The sequence below is a fragment of the Lissotriton helveticus genome, chromosome 1_1 (genome assembly GCF_964261635.1).
Source record: "Lissotriton helveticus chromosome 1_1, aLisHel1.1, whole genome shotgun sequence".
Classification (NCBI taxonomy): Eukaryota; Metazoa; Chordata; class Amphibia; order Caudata; family Salamandridae; genus Lissotriton; species Lissotriton helveticus.
In genome coordinates, this window is record NC_136057.1 from 635,065,067 (window position 1) to 635,082,966 (window position 17,900).

At 45.6% G+C, this 17,900-nt stretch overlaps 1 protein-coding gene across 1 annotated transcript in view; it reads right to left on the reverse strand.

Moving 5' to 3' along the window:
* NUDT5 (nudix hydrolase 5) overlaps positions 1-17,900 on the reverse strand; it is a 339,854-nt gene that overhangs the window by 122,630 nt on the left and 199,324 nt on the right. Inside the window, exon 7 of the mRNA XM_078654858.1 lies at positions 8,565-8,660. Within this exon, the coding sequence (XP_078510984.1) occupies positions 8,565-8,660 (96 nt within the window). The remainder of the gene's footprint in view (positions 1-8,564; positions 8,661-17,900) is intronic.

Consider the following 17,900-nt stretch of genomic DNA (forward strand, 5'->3'; position numbering starts at 1 on the left):
TCAACTGAAAGTTCTTCATCGTACATACCTCACTGGAGTGATCCTAGCTAAAATGGGAACAAGGCAGGACGCACTATGCCTGCGTGGATGTAACCAAGAGGCAACATTTTATCATACTCTTTGGGACTACCCCAGATAAGAACCCTGTGAGACACACTGGGAAAACATTACGTTGGCGCCACTAACAGGGATTCTAAATATTTGGGAGGCCACTGATTTAACGGACATAGAAAAGCAATTAGCCACCCTAGGCTACACATTGGTGAAGAGAGCAATCGCTATGAATTTGGGGGCAGCAGATCGACCATTGACAATAGGCCTGGTAGCGAAAATGGAGAGATGTAGGATTGCTGAAAAAGAGGTCTATACATCCAGAGGCTGTCCCAAAAAAATGGGACAAAAAATGGGAAGGATGGAATGCCCATGGAGGCGAATTGTGTATTTTGCCAACGGTAGAAATTGAACTATCAAAAAGGGGGAATCACGAACATGAATAGTTGATCTAACACAATGTGTAGGATAAATGTTGACAAACAACTGCCTTATGTTTAATGGAATATATGCAACTATAAATCTGAATGCGACAGGTTTGGTTTTTAATAAAAAATGTTAAATAAAAAAAAAGGTAAGGAATCTGCGGATAGATGTCTCTAGCAGATTGCTATACATAACCGGATCCCCACTTTTATGAGACCCAGGCAAATACAAATCTATACTATTTTAAGACAGAACTGTCAGTTCTTTATCCATTTAATTCAGAAAGATAATCGGAATGGGGACAACTCTTCTGTGTCTCAATACTGTGATCATGTTCTTCCATCGGGCCACAAGGATACCTGAACTGCATAGGGAAATTCACAAAGATTCCGATATGTTCCTTCAAATATGTACTTTAATACCACTATGTTGGGAATTGGTCACAAAAATTAAACCAATGGTAGTCAAACCAAATATTGTTTGTTTCGATCCACTGCAATGAATATGGTAGTGGGTGGAGAATGGGTGGAGAACTGAATGGAGATGGGGAGCTAGGGTTTTGTGAAATGTGGTATTTGACTGTATTGAAGTTCTGAAAACGTGACATTTCTCTACTTTGCTGCCAAACCACACATTTAGATTTTTGCATCCCCTAACATGCACATAAAAGAAACACTAATGTAAGTAAGTAACTTTATTGCTTGGTTAATTAAAATCTTAGCAGTCCATACAGCTATAAAAAACACATATATAACACAATTTCATATTTTCTTAAAAACAGAGTTGCTATGTTCTAAAATCAAGAGATTAACTGGTTAAAATTACGTGTGTTAAAATTTTAGTGAACTTCGTAATTCAGGCGAAAACTGTGTGCAAGTCCCGGACTTAGGACGTCGCTTGTGTCCATAGGTTTGATGGTCGATTGTTAAGTCGTGGCCCGCTAGTCTAAGTGTCTATGCGTGATGGGAGTCAGGAGCAGACACCAGTCAGAAGGCCTTGAGCGTGGGTGTTTGGGCTCAGGATTCTGCGCCTAGTTTGGTTTGTGCTTCTTTCATAAAACTGACAAAACTGCAAACTAGTCTAACATTAGCCCCCTCAAAGCACGCCTTTCACGGCCTGTCTGCAGGACCGGATCTGCAATTCATTCATGTGTGGCTTTAACAACTTTCTCCTCTCCTGGTCTAGAGACTTGCAGATACACAGAAGATGCACCACGTCTTCTTTAGTTTCTCCACATAATCAGCAGAGGGTGGTTGGAGATAAACGTTTCCAGGGAGGCATGTGGGTTTTAATAGGTAAAATCCCCATCCTCAATGCCAGGAAGCTTTCTTTCAGCGTTCCGGAAAAGCTGGTTCCTAGGTACGGTTGTGGTGAGCATTTTGAATAGCTTTGAATCACGAACCAGCTGTGGGCCCACTTATTTAAGTCTGCTTGAACTTTTTCAGTGGAGACGAGCTTTATCGACTTGTTAACCAGATCACTGAGGTTGTTAAACGGAAGTCTGGACTCCCAGATGTTCTCAAGAGCTAACACGCTGACCCCTGATTGAAGATAAGCCATGGCGGGGGGAGTTGTTTTTCCTTGAGATTTCTTTCCATAGGAATGAGTTCAGCGATCCAGCAGCGGCGCTCTTTATTTTATACCAGCTTTTTACATACGTGCCCTTCCGGCTTATTGCCTGGTTCAATAATCCGAATTCGAGCCTTAGTTGGCTGGGGAGGTATATTTTTGGAAGCTTAAATATTATTCTTAGCGCTTTAGAGACAGTTTTGTTCAGGGTTGTTTCGTCCTTCCCTCGCATGGCCTCACTGCCATAGGTTATCGTTGGTAATAGCTTCGTTCGGATCACTTCGAGCAGCGGGAGTAGGTTTGGTCTAGTTATTTTGTTTTCAAGGTTTTTTAAGGTGATTGCTAGGAGGGTCCCTCGCCTTTTAATCGCCTCGTTTTGTTGGTCGTACGACCCCTTATTGTCAAAAATTATTCCTAGATATTTGTACTCTTTGACCACTTCGAGTTCACTCTCACCCAGCTGCCATTTCGGTCGTTTTTTTTGTGCTGCGCTGGTTTAGCACCATAATTTTCGACTTTTCTAGGTTTATTTCTAACCCGTTGTTTGTGGCAAAGTTGTTTGTAGTCTCTTCTCCTAAGGAGGTAGCCATTCCCGCCCGTCTTCGTTTGGTGCAACTTAAGATCCTCCACCGCGTGTATGTAACTGGTCCGCGCCTGGTTGTAATGGGTTTTTCCCCGGATGGCTTATGTAAGCGTGGCTGTGGGATGAGTGCTACCTTTATGCATATACTTTGGGAATGCCCGTTGGTGGCGGCCTACTGGATTGATGTACTTGATGTGATGACTGTCGTGACTGGTGTTGCCCTGCGGCCTGAGGCCCGACGATGCCTGTTGAACGTGTGGGAACCCACCGATTATTCTGTGGCCCAGACCAGATGGGCAACCTTGGGGTACATGGTCGCGAAGCGGGACATTGCGCAACTTTGGGGCGCATCCAGACCTCCGGACGTTTCGGTGTGGGAGGATAACATGGACTGGTCCATGTTTCGAGAGAAGACCGTCTATGTGGCTAGGGGCAGACCCAGGGCGTGGACTAAAATTTGGGGTCAGTGGAATGCATATCGTGGAGACATTTGTACCCCTCCCTTGGTTGACACATCCGATGTTACCCTGTCTCCCTAGGCTGACGTTCCCGAAATTTTTAATTCTCTTTTTAGGATTTTCCTGTCCTCCCTGCTGCCCCCCCCCCCCGGCCTTGCCGAGTCTCATTGATTTACCTTTATCTTCCTGATTAGTGTACTTCCCCTCTGTCGTCTGGGCTGACGTGATTGCTACATTCGCCTTGTTTTGGTTTGTTATTTTAATGTTTAAGACAAAAAACTGTTGTGTCCTGTCATATGCTTTGTGCAATATTTAATCTGTGATTTGGGCCTGGCCACGGAGATTAATGTTTACTACATGGTACGTGCTTTGCGAATTAGCGGCCAGCCCGTGTGGTTGTAGGCCCATCTCTGTACTTTTTGTCTGATTGCTCAATAAAAGTTTTTAACCCAAAAAAAAAAAAAAAAAAAAAAAAGTTGTTTGTGGTGTGAAGTAAGTGCTGTAAATCAACTTGGGTTTGGCTGATTAATATCAGGTCATCAGCATACAGTAAATTTGAAAGGGGGGAGCCGCCCAGATTTGGTGCATGATGATTGCAGTTGTCTAGTTTAGTTGAGAGATCAGCAACAAAGAGGTTAAATAGGGTTGGAGCAAGGACGCAGCCCTGCTTTAAACCTCTAGTCGTTGGAATCCGCCTGGACACGATCATGCCCCTCACCAGTTTTATTTGAACCTATGTCTCAGAGTGAGAGTGGAAGGGATTTCCCATCGAGCTAGCTTTGACCATAGATTTCCTCGGTCTATGCTGTCAAAAGCGGCTCTGTAGTCAATGAAGCAGACAAATAATGATTTTCTTGTTGCTTTTATGGAATCAGCTAAGAGAGAGAGGGCCAGAATATTTGTGGTTGTTCCCAAGTTTTCCTGGAACCCCGTTTGGTTGATTGGGATTAATGATTTTTCCCTGGCCCATTCCTGTAGTTCGGCCAGTATAAGGCCTGCCTAGTGTTTGGCCTCAATGTCAATCAGGGCTATAAGCCTGTAATTTTTTGGATCGCTCTTACAGCCTTTTTTATAGATAGGGGAAAGAATTGAGCCTTTCCATGACTCAGGGATTGTTCCTGTGTCGGCGATGTTGTCAAAGAGTGGTAATAATGCGCTGGACCAGTATTTTGTGTCGTGTTTATATAATATTGATGGCAAGCCGTTGGGCCCGGGTGCTCCCTCTCGGTGGCTTTGCTTAATTCTGCTCTCGATAATTTTTTGGGAGAAGCTGAGTGGTGATCCATTCGCTAGGAGGGGACGGGATGATTGGACGGCGGAATACTCGGCTGTATTTTGTAAATGTTTTGTCCAAACGTCCTCCGTAATGTATGAATTAATCCCAGGTGCCAGTGGATTTTCAATGCTCTTAACCGTTTGCCGCGTTGTCCTTTTTTGCGCACCAAATAATTTTCTTTTTCCTCATCTGAAGCATTTCTTAGTGTGTCTACAGTTCCGCCAATCGTGTTGTTTTGGCAGAGGAAGCGGATTGCTCTGTTTATATCACCCCTTATTTGTCTTAGTTCGGCGTGCTGACTCGATGAGAGATGGATGCGCTGGCTTGTTTCCGCCCTGGCGCTTTGTTGTTGCTGGTGCTCTCTTTTTGCTTGTTGAGTGACTGCCGAGGGGGCAGGTTGACCTAGAGTTTTTGTGAAGGATTCCCAGGCGTGGACGATGTTTCCTTGGGAGGATTTAGTTTCCTCCCACAGTGCTTTTGCAGCGGCTGATAGCTTTTCTGGATTGCGTATTTTGCATCTGATCCTCCTGTAGTGGTATCTCATCATTAGATGGGGGTCTGGATTTGCATATGTTAAAGCGGTGCCCTGAATACCAAGAGTGAGCTCTTGCGGTTGGTGATCGCCGTGGTCTGACACCCCGATCCTAAAGCCTTTTGTTAAACCAAAAAGAGGTAAATCGAGGAAGGTGTAATCGATTGCAGTGTTAGCTGATGATCTATAAAAAAGTTGGAGCTTGGGGACTATCCCCTTGAATGCGACCGTTTAGCGCTACCAACGATAAACTTTCCAGCTCTCTCAACAAATCCTTCGAGGTCTTAGTTGGTTTGCCCCACTTGTATTTGTCCTGGGAGAAGATCCCCCATGCTCGGTGTTTGTCATCTTCTGGGCTGCCTTGATCTGTGCCCTCGGCTAGGAACATGTTAAAGTCTCCTGTTATAATGTAGCTCAAACCTTCCTCCTCCGTTATTAACTGTGTAAGTTCGAGTATGAGCTGCTTTGCACCATTCCTCTTTCTCTGAGGGTGAATGTAGATGTTTACCAGAATTAGTTGCTGTAAAATACTTTGGCCCTGCATTTCGAACTGAATTGCCATTATTTCAAGGGATGGAGTGTTTTTGACTATTAGTTCTTTTCCTGCAGATATAACTTTGATCGAAGCATAGACGGTTAGACCTCCTTTACAGTGACCGAAGTGTGAATTTCGGACTGCGGGAAGGTGGTAAGTCTTGTAGCCTTGGAGGTGGAGGGGATCCTCCAACCAAGTTTCTTGTAGGAGTACTAAGTCAAACTTTTGAAGGTATGACAGTAGTGAGCGGTCGCTAGTTTTAGCCCAGAGGCCGTTGATGTTCCATGAGCAGAGTTTTAGGTTCCCTTAGTTGTTTCCCTTTTCGATGTTAGGTCAAATGGGTGTCTGGTCCTGGATATCCAAAACCATAAATCTAAGAACAGTCAGTTGGGAGGTGGTTTTCTTTGTGACTCCGTCGACCCTCTGTTGTGGGGCTGGATGCGTCTGGACCTGCTACCGAAAGTGCTGCGCGCTCCCTTGAGAACTGAGTTAACTTGCCCATGCCCGCTCGGGCTGCTGGATAGCCTCTTGTTGGGAACTGGATGATGTTGGAGCACGGGGCCGGGTAACCAACTGGTCGGTGCTGGTACACTCGAATCCCCCAAGCTTCCAATTGCGATTCTTCGCTAAGGATTCTCTCTGCTAGTTCTGGTGTTGCCCATTCAGTTGGTCCGACAGATGGTTGAAGGTTTCAAATTCTACTGACAGTAGATCTTGAGTTCTGATCCCAGCCAGACTCCTAATTGCGTTTAGAATTTGAAGAATATTGCCACGATTTAGGGTGTCCCTTCGTCCTTTTGACTTATACTCTGGGACGACCAGGATTACTTGTGAAGTTGCTGGCTGACAGTTGTTCACTGGGTTTCTACTGCCTAGGCGCTCACGGCCTTGCTCTTCGCTTAAAAATGTCATTTGTAGTTTTTCCGCTTCGTTGCCCTTGCCGGGGTTTCGCTCTTTGGAGCTGGATTGTTTGCCGATATTGGATAGTGGAGAAGTGATCGTTTTGATTTTGATTTCTGAATTGGATTGAACGGCCCAGGGTTGGTGCTGACTGATGTCACATACCACTGGGTGTCCACCCATTATGGGGTCCTCGCTTCAATGCTTTTACTTGATGGTTTATTGGGTGTTGATTATGGACCTTAGGGTGGTCCTCTGCTACTCCTGCTGGACTTTTTGGACTCGGAGTATTGGTTAAGTCCTGGTGCAATTGTTGGGTTTTTAACATGCCGGATCCTTTGAGCTCCTGCTGGGAGCCGTTCTGGAGGTTTGGTACGATTTGGAAGTATGATTTTATAGATGAGTTCTTATGCCTCCCTTTCCTCCTTTGTCGCTTGGCTCTGCTCAGCCTTACCTTCTTTGGCAGTTTCTTGATGTTTTTTTGGGCTACTGATGTTCACTGCCGTTGGTTCGGGATTCGTGGTCCCCACACTCCCTGCAGATTTAGAAGGCAGTAGGTTCAGTGCTCCAGGAGGACTTTTAGTTCCGGTTTCCATGTATCGGCCAACCACATGGGGGTTTTGGGCCGTAGAGTGAGTTGCTTCATAATTTGCTTTTTTGACTGGCCCTTTACTGTTACCCGATAAGCTGGAGATAATGGTTGGGTTAAGGTCTTGAGTGGCCGGTTCTTGCGCCTCCTTATGTACCCACTTCTTGGGACCGATTAGACAATCGGCTACTGGGCCTCTAGTATTGGAGTTTACGTTGTCTCTGTCTGATTTGGGACTTGAGCCTATATTTTTCAAATCGGTGAGGAGGTCACTCATCACTGCCGGTAGTGTTGCGATTGTTTCCACTATTAGATGGCAGGTACAGCTTGGTGGAAGTATTGGGCTCTTTCTATGAAGTTATTCATGTCTGAGAGCTTGCTGTCGATGCTAGTAATGTGTAGCGCCAAACAGTTGAGAAGGGTGAGCTGGATATCCATTTTGTCAGAATGGTATTCCAGGGCTTTGGTGGAGAGTTGCATGGTGTTTAAAAGGGAGGCCCATATTCCTGTTTCGCTAGACTGGATGCGGACATCAGCCTTATTGGGGGCGATTCACGATCCTTGGAGAGCCGCTTCTTTTTTATCCTTGGAAGTATATATGGTATATATGGTAACCAGATTGTCCCATTCTTCCTTTGTGAGGGCGGAGATGTTGTTACCTAGTGGAGTGATATCGTCGGGTTCAGCCTCCGCGCTGGCAGCTCTGTAGGCTGGCTTGGGTGGGGATACTTCTGGACGAGGTTCTGCCGAAATTCGGTTTGGGGGCTTATAATTTGCGCTGATTTGGGTGGGTGTGTCGTCGTCTATCGTCTGAGTGGCTGCGATTTCCTTCTTTTTGTCTGTGCGTTCCTGTTGGGATTGTGATTGTTGAACTCATTATTAAAATCGGTGAAGTTGCATTTTGTTCATAGTAAAAGAGGTGTCGCGCTAAGTGATTTAGTGTCGGTTTTGTCTTGGGATGGAGCGGTCATGAGGCCTGTGAAATGGAATACCTCCGACGATGGGGCAGCACAAGCGGGGGATACGGTAACTGAAGGGAAGCTTAATGCCTGGCGGGACAATACTGTAATTGCAGGCTCTAGGGGGATCCTAAATGGTTTCTTCGATGATTCCTTCGATTGTTCTTGGAAAGACAAGGGAGCTGGGGAAGGCGTGATTTTGTGATAATGTTGTATACAAAGATGTGTACCAGGATCTGTGGGTCTGCTTAACTGCAGGTGTGTGCTTTGAGAGTATTGCCTCCTGCTCTAAACTCACATAATCCCACTGCAGTTCATGATGGAGACAGAATAAGAGGCTGAGTAATTATGTGAGCCACTCACTTGTTCTCACTACTTTCCCCAGAGACAATATCGAGAACAAACTTGCACAGGTCTGATTAACAGCACTGGTTAGAGATAATCACCTCATGCAGCTCTTAGTGATATGACTGCAAAGTGCTTGGTGCAATCATAAGCAGAGGTGTAACATCGAATAGCTGAATATAGATTTTTTGCACTGTCAACATCTAATAACGTTATTAAAAAAAGGAAAATTAAGTGCCTTCAACCTACAGTCAATGCATCAATTTACATAGGGAAAGCAATAATCTTTTAAATTCAAATCCTCAATTTAGAAATCTAGACAGGAAAAGCTTAATAGCAACCTGGAGAACACTCTGCAACTTCTCCTTTATACCCAGTTTCCTCCTCAAGCTCCCGTAAAGCTGCAGTTTGTGGACTTTCATTGGCATCAATAAGTCCTACAAATGAAGTGAGAAAAACATAATAAGCACAGTTTATGATCTTCTGTTTCAGATTATAAAACATATAGAACATTGTAGAAAACCCACCTCTCTATATAGTGCACAGAATTGGGGTAGACTGTGCAGCGGGGTCGGGTTTACGGAGACAAAAGTAGAGAATTCTAACTCTCAATTTTGTGGTACTCTGGATGAGCCGTTAGGCTTATCGGAGGGTAGTGCTAGCATTTGTTGTACACACCGAAGCAATAAATGAAGCACACACTCAATGAAGAAGAGACCAAATTAGAAAAATAGTACTTTTTGTATAAATATTTAGACTAAGATCAATACTTTTCGCAATACGAGGAATTCAGCGTAAATGCAATATCCACAGCGCATTAACAGACTATACATTTCTTATGGAAAGAAAAAGACAATTGGTAAAAGTAATGGAGTACAGTGATTGTGTGGTTACCCTTTTAAAAGTTGAAAGAATCCGGGCCAAGGTCCAAAGTGCCAAGGCCATGTTCTCAGGAGCTTCCTGCGTTTCTTGGGAAAAAAAGAAGACAAAGGGACTTTGTATCCGGCGTGCTACAAAGGAAGGGACCATATGTAAAAGCAAAGGGGGAGTTGGAGGCAAACCTGCGGGTTCTCAAGAGAAAATAGAGGTCGCAAGAGCTGTGGGGCCTCAGGAGCACAGCTGAGGTGAAGATGCCCCAGCTAGAAGGCTGCAGTGAAGATGTGCAGCTGGACAAAGGTGCTCAAAGATAAACCTCGCTGTCAGAGGCTGGCACCTTGGAGCGATGTTTCTGAGGCAGACGAGCCGCTGCTGAAGTGGGTCTCCAGAGTCCTGAAATCCCTCGTCAGGTGTTGGCTCACTGTAAAGTTTGAGTCCGCCTGGACTCTGTTTTGTAGGTTTTTGCAGCAAGGGATCCGGTACATCGGGTATTGGTGCCTTTCAACTCCGGTGGGTACTGGGGCCTCAAGATTTTGTATAGAGGTCGAGCTGACTGTCCAGAGCAGAGGAACCTATCGCTGGTACTCAAACATCGGTCGGACTGGAAAGCTAGATGACGCTGACCGGACTTCACTCTTTTTGGTGCCAGCGGCTGCAAGGAGATTGTACCTGTATCTCAAGACTTATTTGGAAATTCGTGAAGATCTGATGACCCAGGGAGTTTGTGGAGGCCACCTAGTGAGGAGACTAGCTGAAGAATACAGATTGTCGAGTTCTGTAGTGGCAGGCAGGAGTTTGCCCCCAAAGTCTAACACGAGATCTGCAGTTCTCGGTCCAACAGTGTATCTTCATTCGGCATCATCTTGCGTTCATGGAATTTAAGTTCAGGGTCTGGGAATGTCACCTATATACTAAACATAGGTGTATTAACAAGGGAGTGACCGGTAGTGGCCGATGGGCCCCTTAACTGGGGTGTCCACACCCCCTATTATGCCCACCTCCTGTGCAAACAGTGCATAGCCCTAGCCTTGATTGGATAAGTCCCACCATCTTCAAAATGCTGGGCACTGAAATATGTGTTTCACCTCGGCTTCAGCGTCTGAGGGGTAGAGTAGGCAGAGGAGGGCACACATCCTATTCTTTTTAAGTTTCCCTGCCTGTCTTCCCGGCAAAAAAGAGGTGAGGACAGAAGGGGAGGGGAGACTGCTCCTATCAGGAGAGGCTGGGGTCTTGTTTCAAAGCTGGCAAGGCCTTTGAAGCTTCCTGCTATAGACCAGGGGAAGTTGTGAAAGCCTCCGTCCAGGACCCAGTTTGTTCTCGACCTCTGAGCACACTGGCATTCACCACATGAGGTCAGACCTCTGTCTGGTGGTGACAGGCTGGCTTCGACCAGTAGGTGATCACACTAAGGGTTGGTAGGTTTCTCTTTGTGCATTTCATTTTTTGCTATAAATCTGACACTGGAATCAGTGAAGGTTTAGTAAAAAAGAGAAGTTTGGTACCAAGCATCCCATAATACAGTGAACCCATCATGGAGATGGAGAACTCAATGACGAGCGTCAGACTATGCACTCCTTATGGCTTCCCTGTTCACTTAAAATATCTTATAATTAACACACAGGAGATATAGTGCACCCTACCTTAGGGCTACAAGGGCTGCCTTACCTATATCCCATGCAGTGTCTGCAGGCATGGCACACAGGGATGTTTGCCATGTTGACTCTTCGGTTTTGTCCACATAAAAGGCACTTTATCTGCGATGGCAGTGTGCAGGGCCTTGGTGAGGGATCCCTAGGATGGCACAATTCATGCTGCTACCCTTGGGGTTTCTCTTCAGTGCCAATGCCCTAGGAACCAGGGCTACTACCTATTAGAGACTTACAAGGGTACTAAAGCTGTGCCAATTGGGACATGGTACATTTTAGGAAAAGGATCTGGCACAGGGGACATGGTTGGCATGGACCCAGTACACTTGCAGTCTAATCAACATAATTTTCCAGGCAAAAAGTGGGGGCTAACCATTTCCAATAGAGGCATTTTTCTACATGAACCCCACAAACGAAAGAGGAGACTAACCTTTCCCTAGAGAGTCTTCATCTTCTAAGTGGAAGAACCTCGAAATGCCATCTACATTGGCATGGGCAGTCCCAGGTTGCTGTTCCACTTCAAAGTCCATTCCATGTAGGATATGGACCACCTTAGCAGTTTGGAATTTTCACATTTCATTTGCATTAACCATCTGAGAAGCCTGTGGTCCGTTTCAACAAGGAAGTGAGAGAGTCTTGTCTCAGCTTCTTTAGAGACCAGACCAGAGCAAAATCTTCCCTCTCAATGGCACACCAACGCTCTCCCCTGGAAAGTAGCCTTCTACTGATGAAAGTCACTGGCTGGTCTTGATGTGGGTCATTTATTTGGGATAGGACTGCTCCTTTGCCATGTACAGAGGCATCGGTCTAGCAATGAATTGCTTGGCATAATCTGGAGCTTTCAGGACAGATGCAGAGCATGTGGCTGCCTTCAGAGTGTCAAAAGTCTTTTGAGAGCTCACTGTCCAGTTCACGTTTTTGGACATTCTTTAAGAGGTCAGTTCCGTGAGAGGCGTGACAATGGTGCCACAATTCTTCACAAACCTCCTGTAGTACCCAGTCAAGCCAACGAAAGCCCTGATTTGAGTTTGGGTTGCTGGAGCCACCCAGCCCAGAATGGTCAGGGTCTTGGGTCAGAAGCGGTGAAAATGACCTCCACCAACAAGATGGCCCAAGTATACAACCTTTCCCAGCCCTATCTGGCACTTGCTTGCCTTGTTGGTGAGGCCTGCACTTCTTAGAGACTGCAGCGCTTTCCAAAGGTGGATCAGGTGATCCTACCAGGTGGAGCTAAAGATAGCAATATCATCTAGATAAACTGCACTATAAGATTCCAACCCAGCAAGGACTTTATTCAACAACCTTTGAAAAGAGGCAGGTGCATTTTTCAGACCTAAAGGCACCACAGTAAACTGATAATGACCATCTGGGATTGAAAATGCAGATATGCCTTTTGCTCCTGAAGTCAGACATATCTGCCAGTACACGGATGTGAGATCAAAGGTACTCGGATACTTGGCTGCTCCCAACCGGTCAATCAGTTAATCTGCCCTAGGAATTGGGAGTGCATCGGTTTTGGTCACAGCATTAAGGCCCCTAAAGTCCACACAAAACTTCACCTCTTTCTTACCTACCAGAGTATGAGGCTTGGGGACTAAACCAACTAGGCTGGCCCAGGGGTTTTCGGATAGGTCTATGACTCGCAATTCCAGCATCTTGCTTACTTCAGCTTTGTTGCTCTTTCAAAGGATCAGACAGCCTGTATATTTTATTCTTGACTGTGTCCACATCATGGGTACACCAGCTAGTCTGGCCAGGGGTCAAAGAGCTTAGCAAACAAAGTTAGGACTTGCCTGCAAAAGTCTGCTGTTGGGCAGTGAAGGTGTCTGACAAAACCACTCCTTCCACTGATCTATCTTTTGGATTGTTGGAAAGGAGGTCAGGGAGAGATTCACTCTCTGCTTTCTGATCCTCATCTGTAACCATGAGCATGGTCACATCTGCCTCGTCATAGTAGGGCTGGAGGCGGTTTACATGTATGACCCTTTTGGGGTTCCTGCAAGAGCCAAGGTCCACGAGATAGGTGACCACCCGCTTCTTTCTAGGGTAGGGTCAACTCCACTTATCCTGGGGAGCCCTAGGAGCCATAGGCTCCAAAACTCTAACCTTCTGCCCCGGCTTGAATACAACCATAGTAGCCTTTTGGTCATGCCATTGCTTCTTGAACTCCTGGCTGGCCTCAAGGTTTTCATTTGCTTTCTCCATGTATTCAGTCATTCTGGAGCAGAGGTAAAGCACAGTCTACTATGTCTTGTTTAGGTTCAACTAGAGGTTTCTTTCATTCCTTCTTCACAAGGAATAATGGTTCCCTGACAGGTTGACCAAACAGTAGTTCAAATGGAGAGAACACCACTCTCTTCTGTGGCACTTCCCTGTAGGCAAACAGCAGGCATGAAAGTGAGACATCCCATCTCCTTCTGAGTTTTTCAGGGAGTCCTTTAATCGTACCTTTCATGGTCTAGTTGAATCTTTCAACAAGGCCATTACACTGAGGATGGTAGGGGGTAAAGAACCTGTATGCCACTCCACACTCCTGCCACGGGAAACAGCCTTTATAACGAAGTTTTAAAAACGACTGACCTGAACAACGAATCTTAAACAACTACGACATCCTTAACCACGACATCCTGAACTACGACTTACTTGAACAACGACTTTTTAAAACCACGAAAAAAAGATCTCGTGACTGGCCAGTAGATAACACTAATGTAATTAAAAAGAACAGCTTGAAAATCATACTAAGCACTGCTGGTGGCTGCATCAAAAACCACTCGCTCCCTTTAAATGAATTTTAACATTTGTTTTGATGGGGAGCGTTTAATGAGTCTGACAGTTGCTCCGCTCAGCAGAGAGACTGATAGGTATCTAATCTGCCCTTATACTCTCTAAAGCATACAGCATGCCTTGGCTCATTTGAAGTGCTTGCGAAGACGAACAAAGCTAAATAAAGTTTATATCCTAAAAAATAATTCACTGGTTGAAATCTAGGGGGCATTTTACTATTACATTGCTTTTATTTAACGCTGTACTGTGACACGTTCAGTGATTGAAGTCACAGCTTAGGGACTTCAGCCGAGAGTGCTTACAATGAAAAGCACAGCATTTTCGTTGTTGACATTGCAATGCGGCCGAGGCTCCTGGTGACTTGGAGATCTAAAAACCTGACTTGCAGATCTGCGTGAAGCACGCACTCAATGTTTTCAAGGCAAGTTGATGTATTTGTGTTCGTCACTTCTCTAATTGATGTTGATTGGTGATGGGCACAGCTTGAACGTGTGTATTTAAAATAACAGAGTGGTGTAAACGGTTAATGAGAAAATGAACTATTTTTCGTGCTTTAAGAACTTGTAGTTAATAATGTAGTGGTTTGGCATTGCTCGTGGTTTGGCCTTCGTGATTAAGGAAGTCGTTGTTTAGGTAGGAGTGGTTTAATCATATGTGTTTCAGGTAACCAGACATGAAGTGTGTACCTCTGTCTGACACAACAACCTTAGGAAAGCTTACCCTGGTAAAGATACCAATGAGGGCCCTAGCCACTGCAGGATACCTGGTGGCATGAGCCACTAACACTAGAATATATCATTTTGTTGATGCTGTAGGAGAGTCAATGGGACCAACAATGTCAACCCCTACCCTCTCAAAGGGAACCTCAACCACTGGAAGTGTAATTCATGGGGCCTTTGTGTGGACACCTATCTTGCCACTGGCTTGACAGGTGGCACAGGAGTTACAGAACCCCTTTACCTTATAGTGCAACCCTGGCCAGTTGAAGTGGCCGACTAGACTACTCCAAGTAGGTTTACTATGCTTGGCTGCAGTGCAGGTTACCAGTTAGTTTTAAAAGGTTCCTTTTTTCCCCAAACAAGGAAATGTTTCTACAAAATAGAAGGATGATGTTACTTACTCTACAGCATTTCGTTACATGTTAATGTTGTTACTCTACAGCACACACGCCTTGAACGGATGATGTTGCCCAGTAAGTATCTGTTCTTGGCATGTAGAGCTGTGGAATCACATGCGCCCACCGCCTGCACAGGTACCTTTTGTTGTTGCAGTTATTCATTGTACATTTATACGCATGGATATCTCTATACTAAACTTAATTCCATTCTCACCCTCTAACGGGAAAACAATGTAACAATGGAGTCAATGACCATGCTCACTATCACCAAAAGGAGGAATCACCCCAACTCGTGACTAGGAAAGACTTCTTAGAAGAAAAACAACTTGCAAACTTCCGGACCGAACAGTAGATGGCAGGAGTATGCAAAGCATGTGAATCTATAGCTCCACATGCCAAGAACAGATGCTTACTGGGCAACATCATCTGTTCAAGACATGTGTGCTGTAGATGCAGATGCTTTGCATAGACTACAAAGCTTTGACAAGTCAGTCATCTAGATAGGGGGAAGATTTGAATCTGCTGTCTTCTGAGATGAGCGGCAACTACTGCCAGACCTTTGGTAAAAACTCTGGGCACAGTAGCCACTCCGAAGGGAAGCACATTGAACTGGCAGTGCTTGCCTGCCATCACAAATCTGAGGTATGTGCGATGAACTGGATGAATTGGAACATGAAAATATGCATCTATTAAATCTAGAGTAGACATAAAATCTGCGCTTTGTAAAAGTGGAAGTACCTGTTGAAGTGTCACCATGTGAAAGTGTTCCGACAGTATATAACGGTTTAACTATCTGAGATCCAGAATAGGCTTTTGGGAACAGTCCTTTTTGGGAATGAGAAAATACAGAGTGTACCCCTGAGCCATGGTACTGTATTGAGACCGGCTCTATTGCTCCTTTTAGTAAGAGAGATTGGACCTCTTGTTCTAGCAACTGTAGCTGTTTTGGAGATAATCTGTGAGATCGAGGTGGAATGTTTGTGGGATTGCTGGTAAGCTCCAGGCAATAACTGTTGGATAATTTCAATCACCCATTTGTCTGTTATAAACTGGCAAATGGGGAGAAATTGTTTGTCTTCCCCCGACAGGCGGAGTATAGTCGGGGAGGAGGAGGGGGGAGCATGGGCAAGTCACTGTTTATTAGGGGGAAGGGGAGTTACGTGGTGTGTTGCCCTTACTCCTACCCTTGAATTTTGCCTCTATATCCTCCTCGAAAAAATCCTCTGGAGGGAGAGGACTGTTTTTTACCTTTAAATGTTGAGGTATTCTGGTCTGGGGATGGGGTTTTAGACCCTCCTCTGTAAACTGTAAAAGGAGTGACGAAATGAGCCTCTGTTGGACAGGGACTGAAGCGCTGAATGGACTGGGCCACTTCAGTGACCTTTTTCATCTTCTCAAACGCTTGATCTAAGTTTGGACCAAAAAGATGTTCTATATCAAAAAGCGTATTAAGGATGGATTGTTCAACCTCTGGCTTAAACCCAGAAATCTTTAACCAAGCGTGTCTCCTGAGCAAGATGAAAGTGTTAACCTCTCAAGTCGTGGGGTCTGGAGAATCTAGAGCACATTGTATAGAGGAATTAGAAATGAGCTTACCTTCATTTAGTAAGTCCTGTGCCTTAGCTTTATGCTCGTCTGGGAGATATTGAAGCAATTGCTCCATCTCATCCCAGTGGCCCTGTCGTACCTAGCTAAAAGACCCTGCGTATTCAATGTACCACTGATTCGCAGCTTGTGCAGCTATGCACTTGCCAGAAGCGTCAATTAATTTAGACTTTCCGGCAGAGGAGCATTTCCTGATGTCTGGGAATTCGCCCGTTAACGAGCATTAGGCACTTCCAGGGAGTCTAAGGGCAACTGGCCCTTGGTAAATATGGGGTGTTCAGGGGTGGCCTCCTATTTGTCGTCAACCCTAGGAGTCAAAATGTGGGCTCTCACTGGGTCCTTAAACATCTTATCAGCGTGTCAATCTTGCCTTTAAGCATGAGCAGTGTTGGTTGATAAACTGTGTGTGGATCCTAAAGTTTCGAACACAAAATCTTCCTCTAGTGATTCTTCGTGGAGTGCCACCCCATGATATTGTGCAGCCAGGGCAATAAGTTCTTGATGGGATACATTGTCGTCTGGAGGAGATGGCTTGGCTGGGTAAAGGTCTGGATCATTATCTGCTGGGGGATCAATTGTATAATGAGTCCATGGATCTATTGGGAGATGCCCCCCCCCCCACCCCCCCATCAGAATCGTCATCATCATGGTGGGATTGTGGAGTATCCGGAGGTGTAATTTGCAGGGGATTCACAGGTGGAGAAAGAGGCGGTGGTGGTGACGGCAGATGAAAAGTACTTATAGCAACAGATTCCCTCTTTAAAGAAGGGTCCTCATCAGGAATCTTGCATTTGTGAGGCTGCTTGGGGGGGAATACGGCCAGTCTCAGGGTTAATATATAGCTTATTTTGCTTGGGATCTAGTGGGAATGGAAAAATTTCTAGATAAAGATCCAAAGTAGTATTTTGTTTCGGTGCTGGCATAAGCTGGCCTTTCGGGGCAGAAGGTTTCGGCTCCGAAGGTTGCTTAGCTTTCAGCACGGAGGATTTTGGCTCTGAGGCAGACTTGTGTTTGGCACCAGAGGGCTTCGGTCGGGAGGAAGATTTGACTACTCAGTACAGAGACGAAAGGTGCCCCGGAAACTTCGTCTCGACCTTAGCCAGCAGGCAGAGGTGATGTCAAAGCCTTATATTTTTTCAGAGTAGTTTGTCGGAGCAAGGCGTCTTCGGTACTCATGCCACCTTGTCCCTGCGGCAGTTCTTTGGCATCAAGGTCTATCTCAAGCTCAGAGTCTGAGTCTTGCTAGGAGAAGGCTTCCTCCTCTTCTGCCACATCAAAGGCTTCTTGGTCAGAATCATCCATCCTAGGACCGGTTATGGTGAGCATAAAAATGATGGATATAGGCCCAGATCTCTGTACTGGGGTGAAGGTATGACATTGTTCTGCATTCTGTCCATCAATTGTTCTTTTTGCATTGGTCACCTGAGTGGGATGGGTATGCCCAGACATGGGTCCCGTGCTCTCCAAGCCACTGGAGTCAAGCTATCTTGGCTGATGAGGGCTGAAACCCCAAAACCAGTCCTAGGATGCTTGTTTCCGGTCCAGGGAGGACCTGGCTTAGCACATCGGGCTGGACTGTTGCCATGAGGCACAGGGTCAAGACTGATTTGCATATGGCCAGGTCTAAACTGGAGTGGCATGGTGAGTAA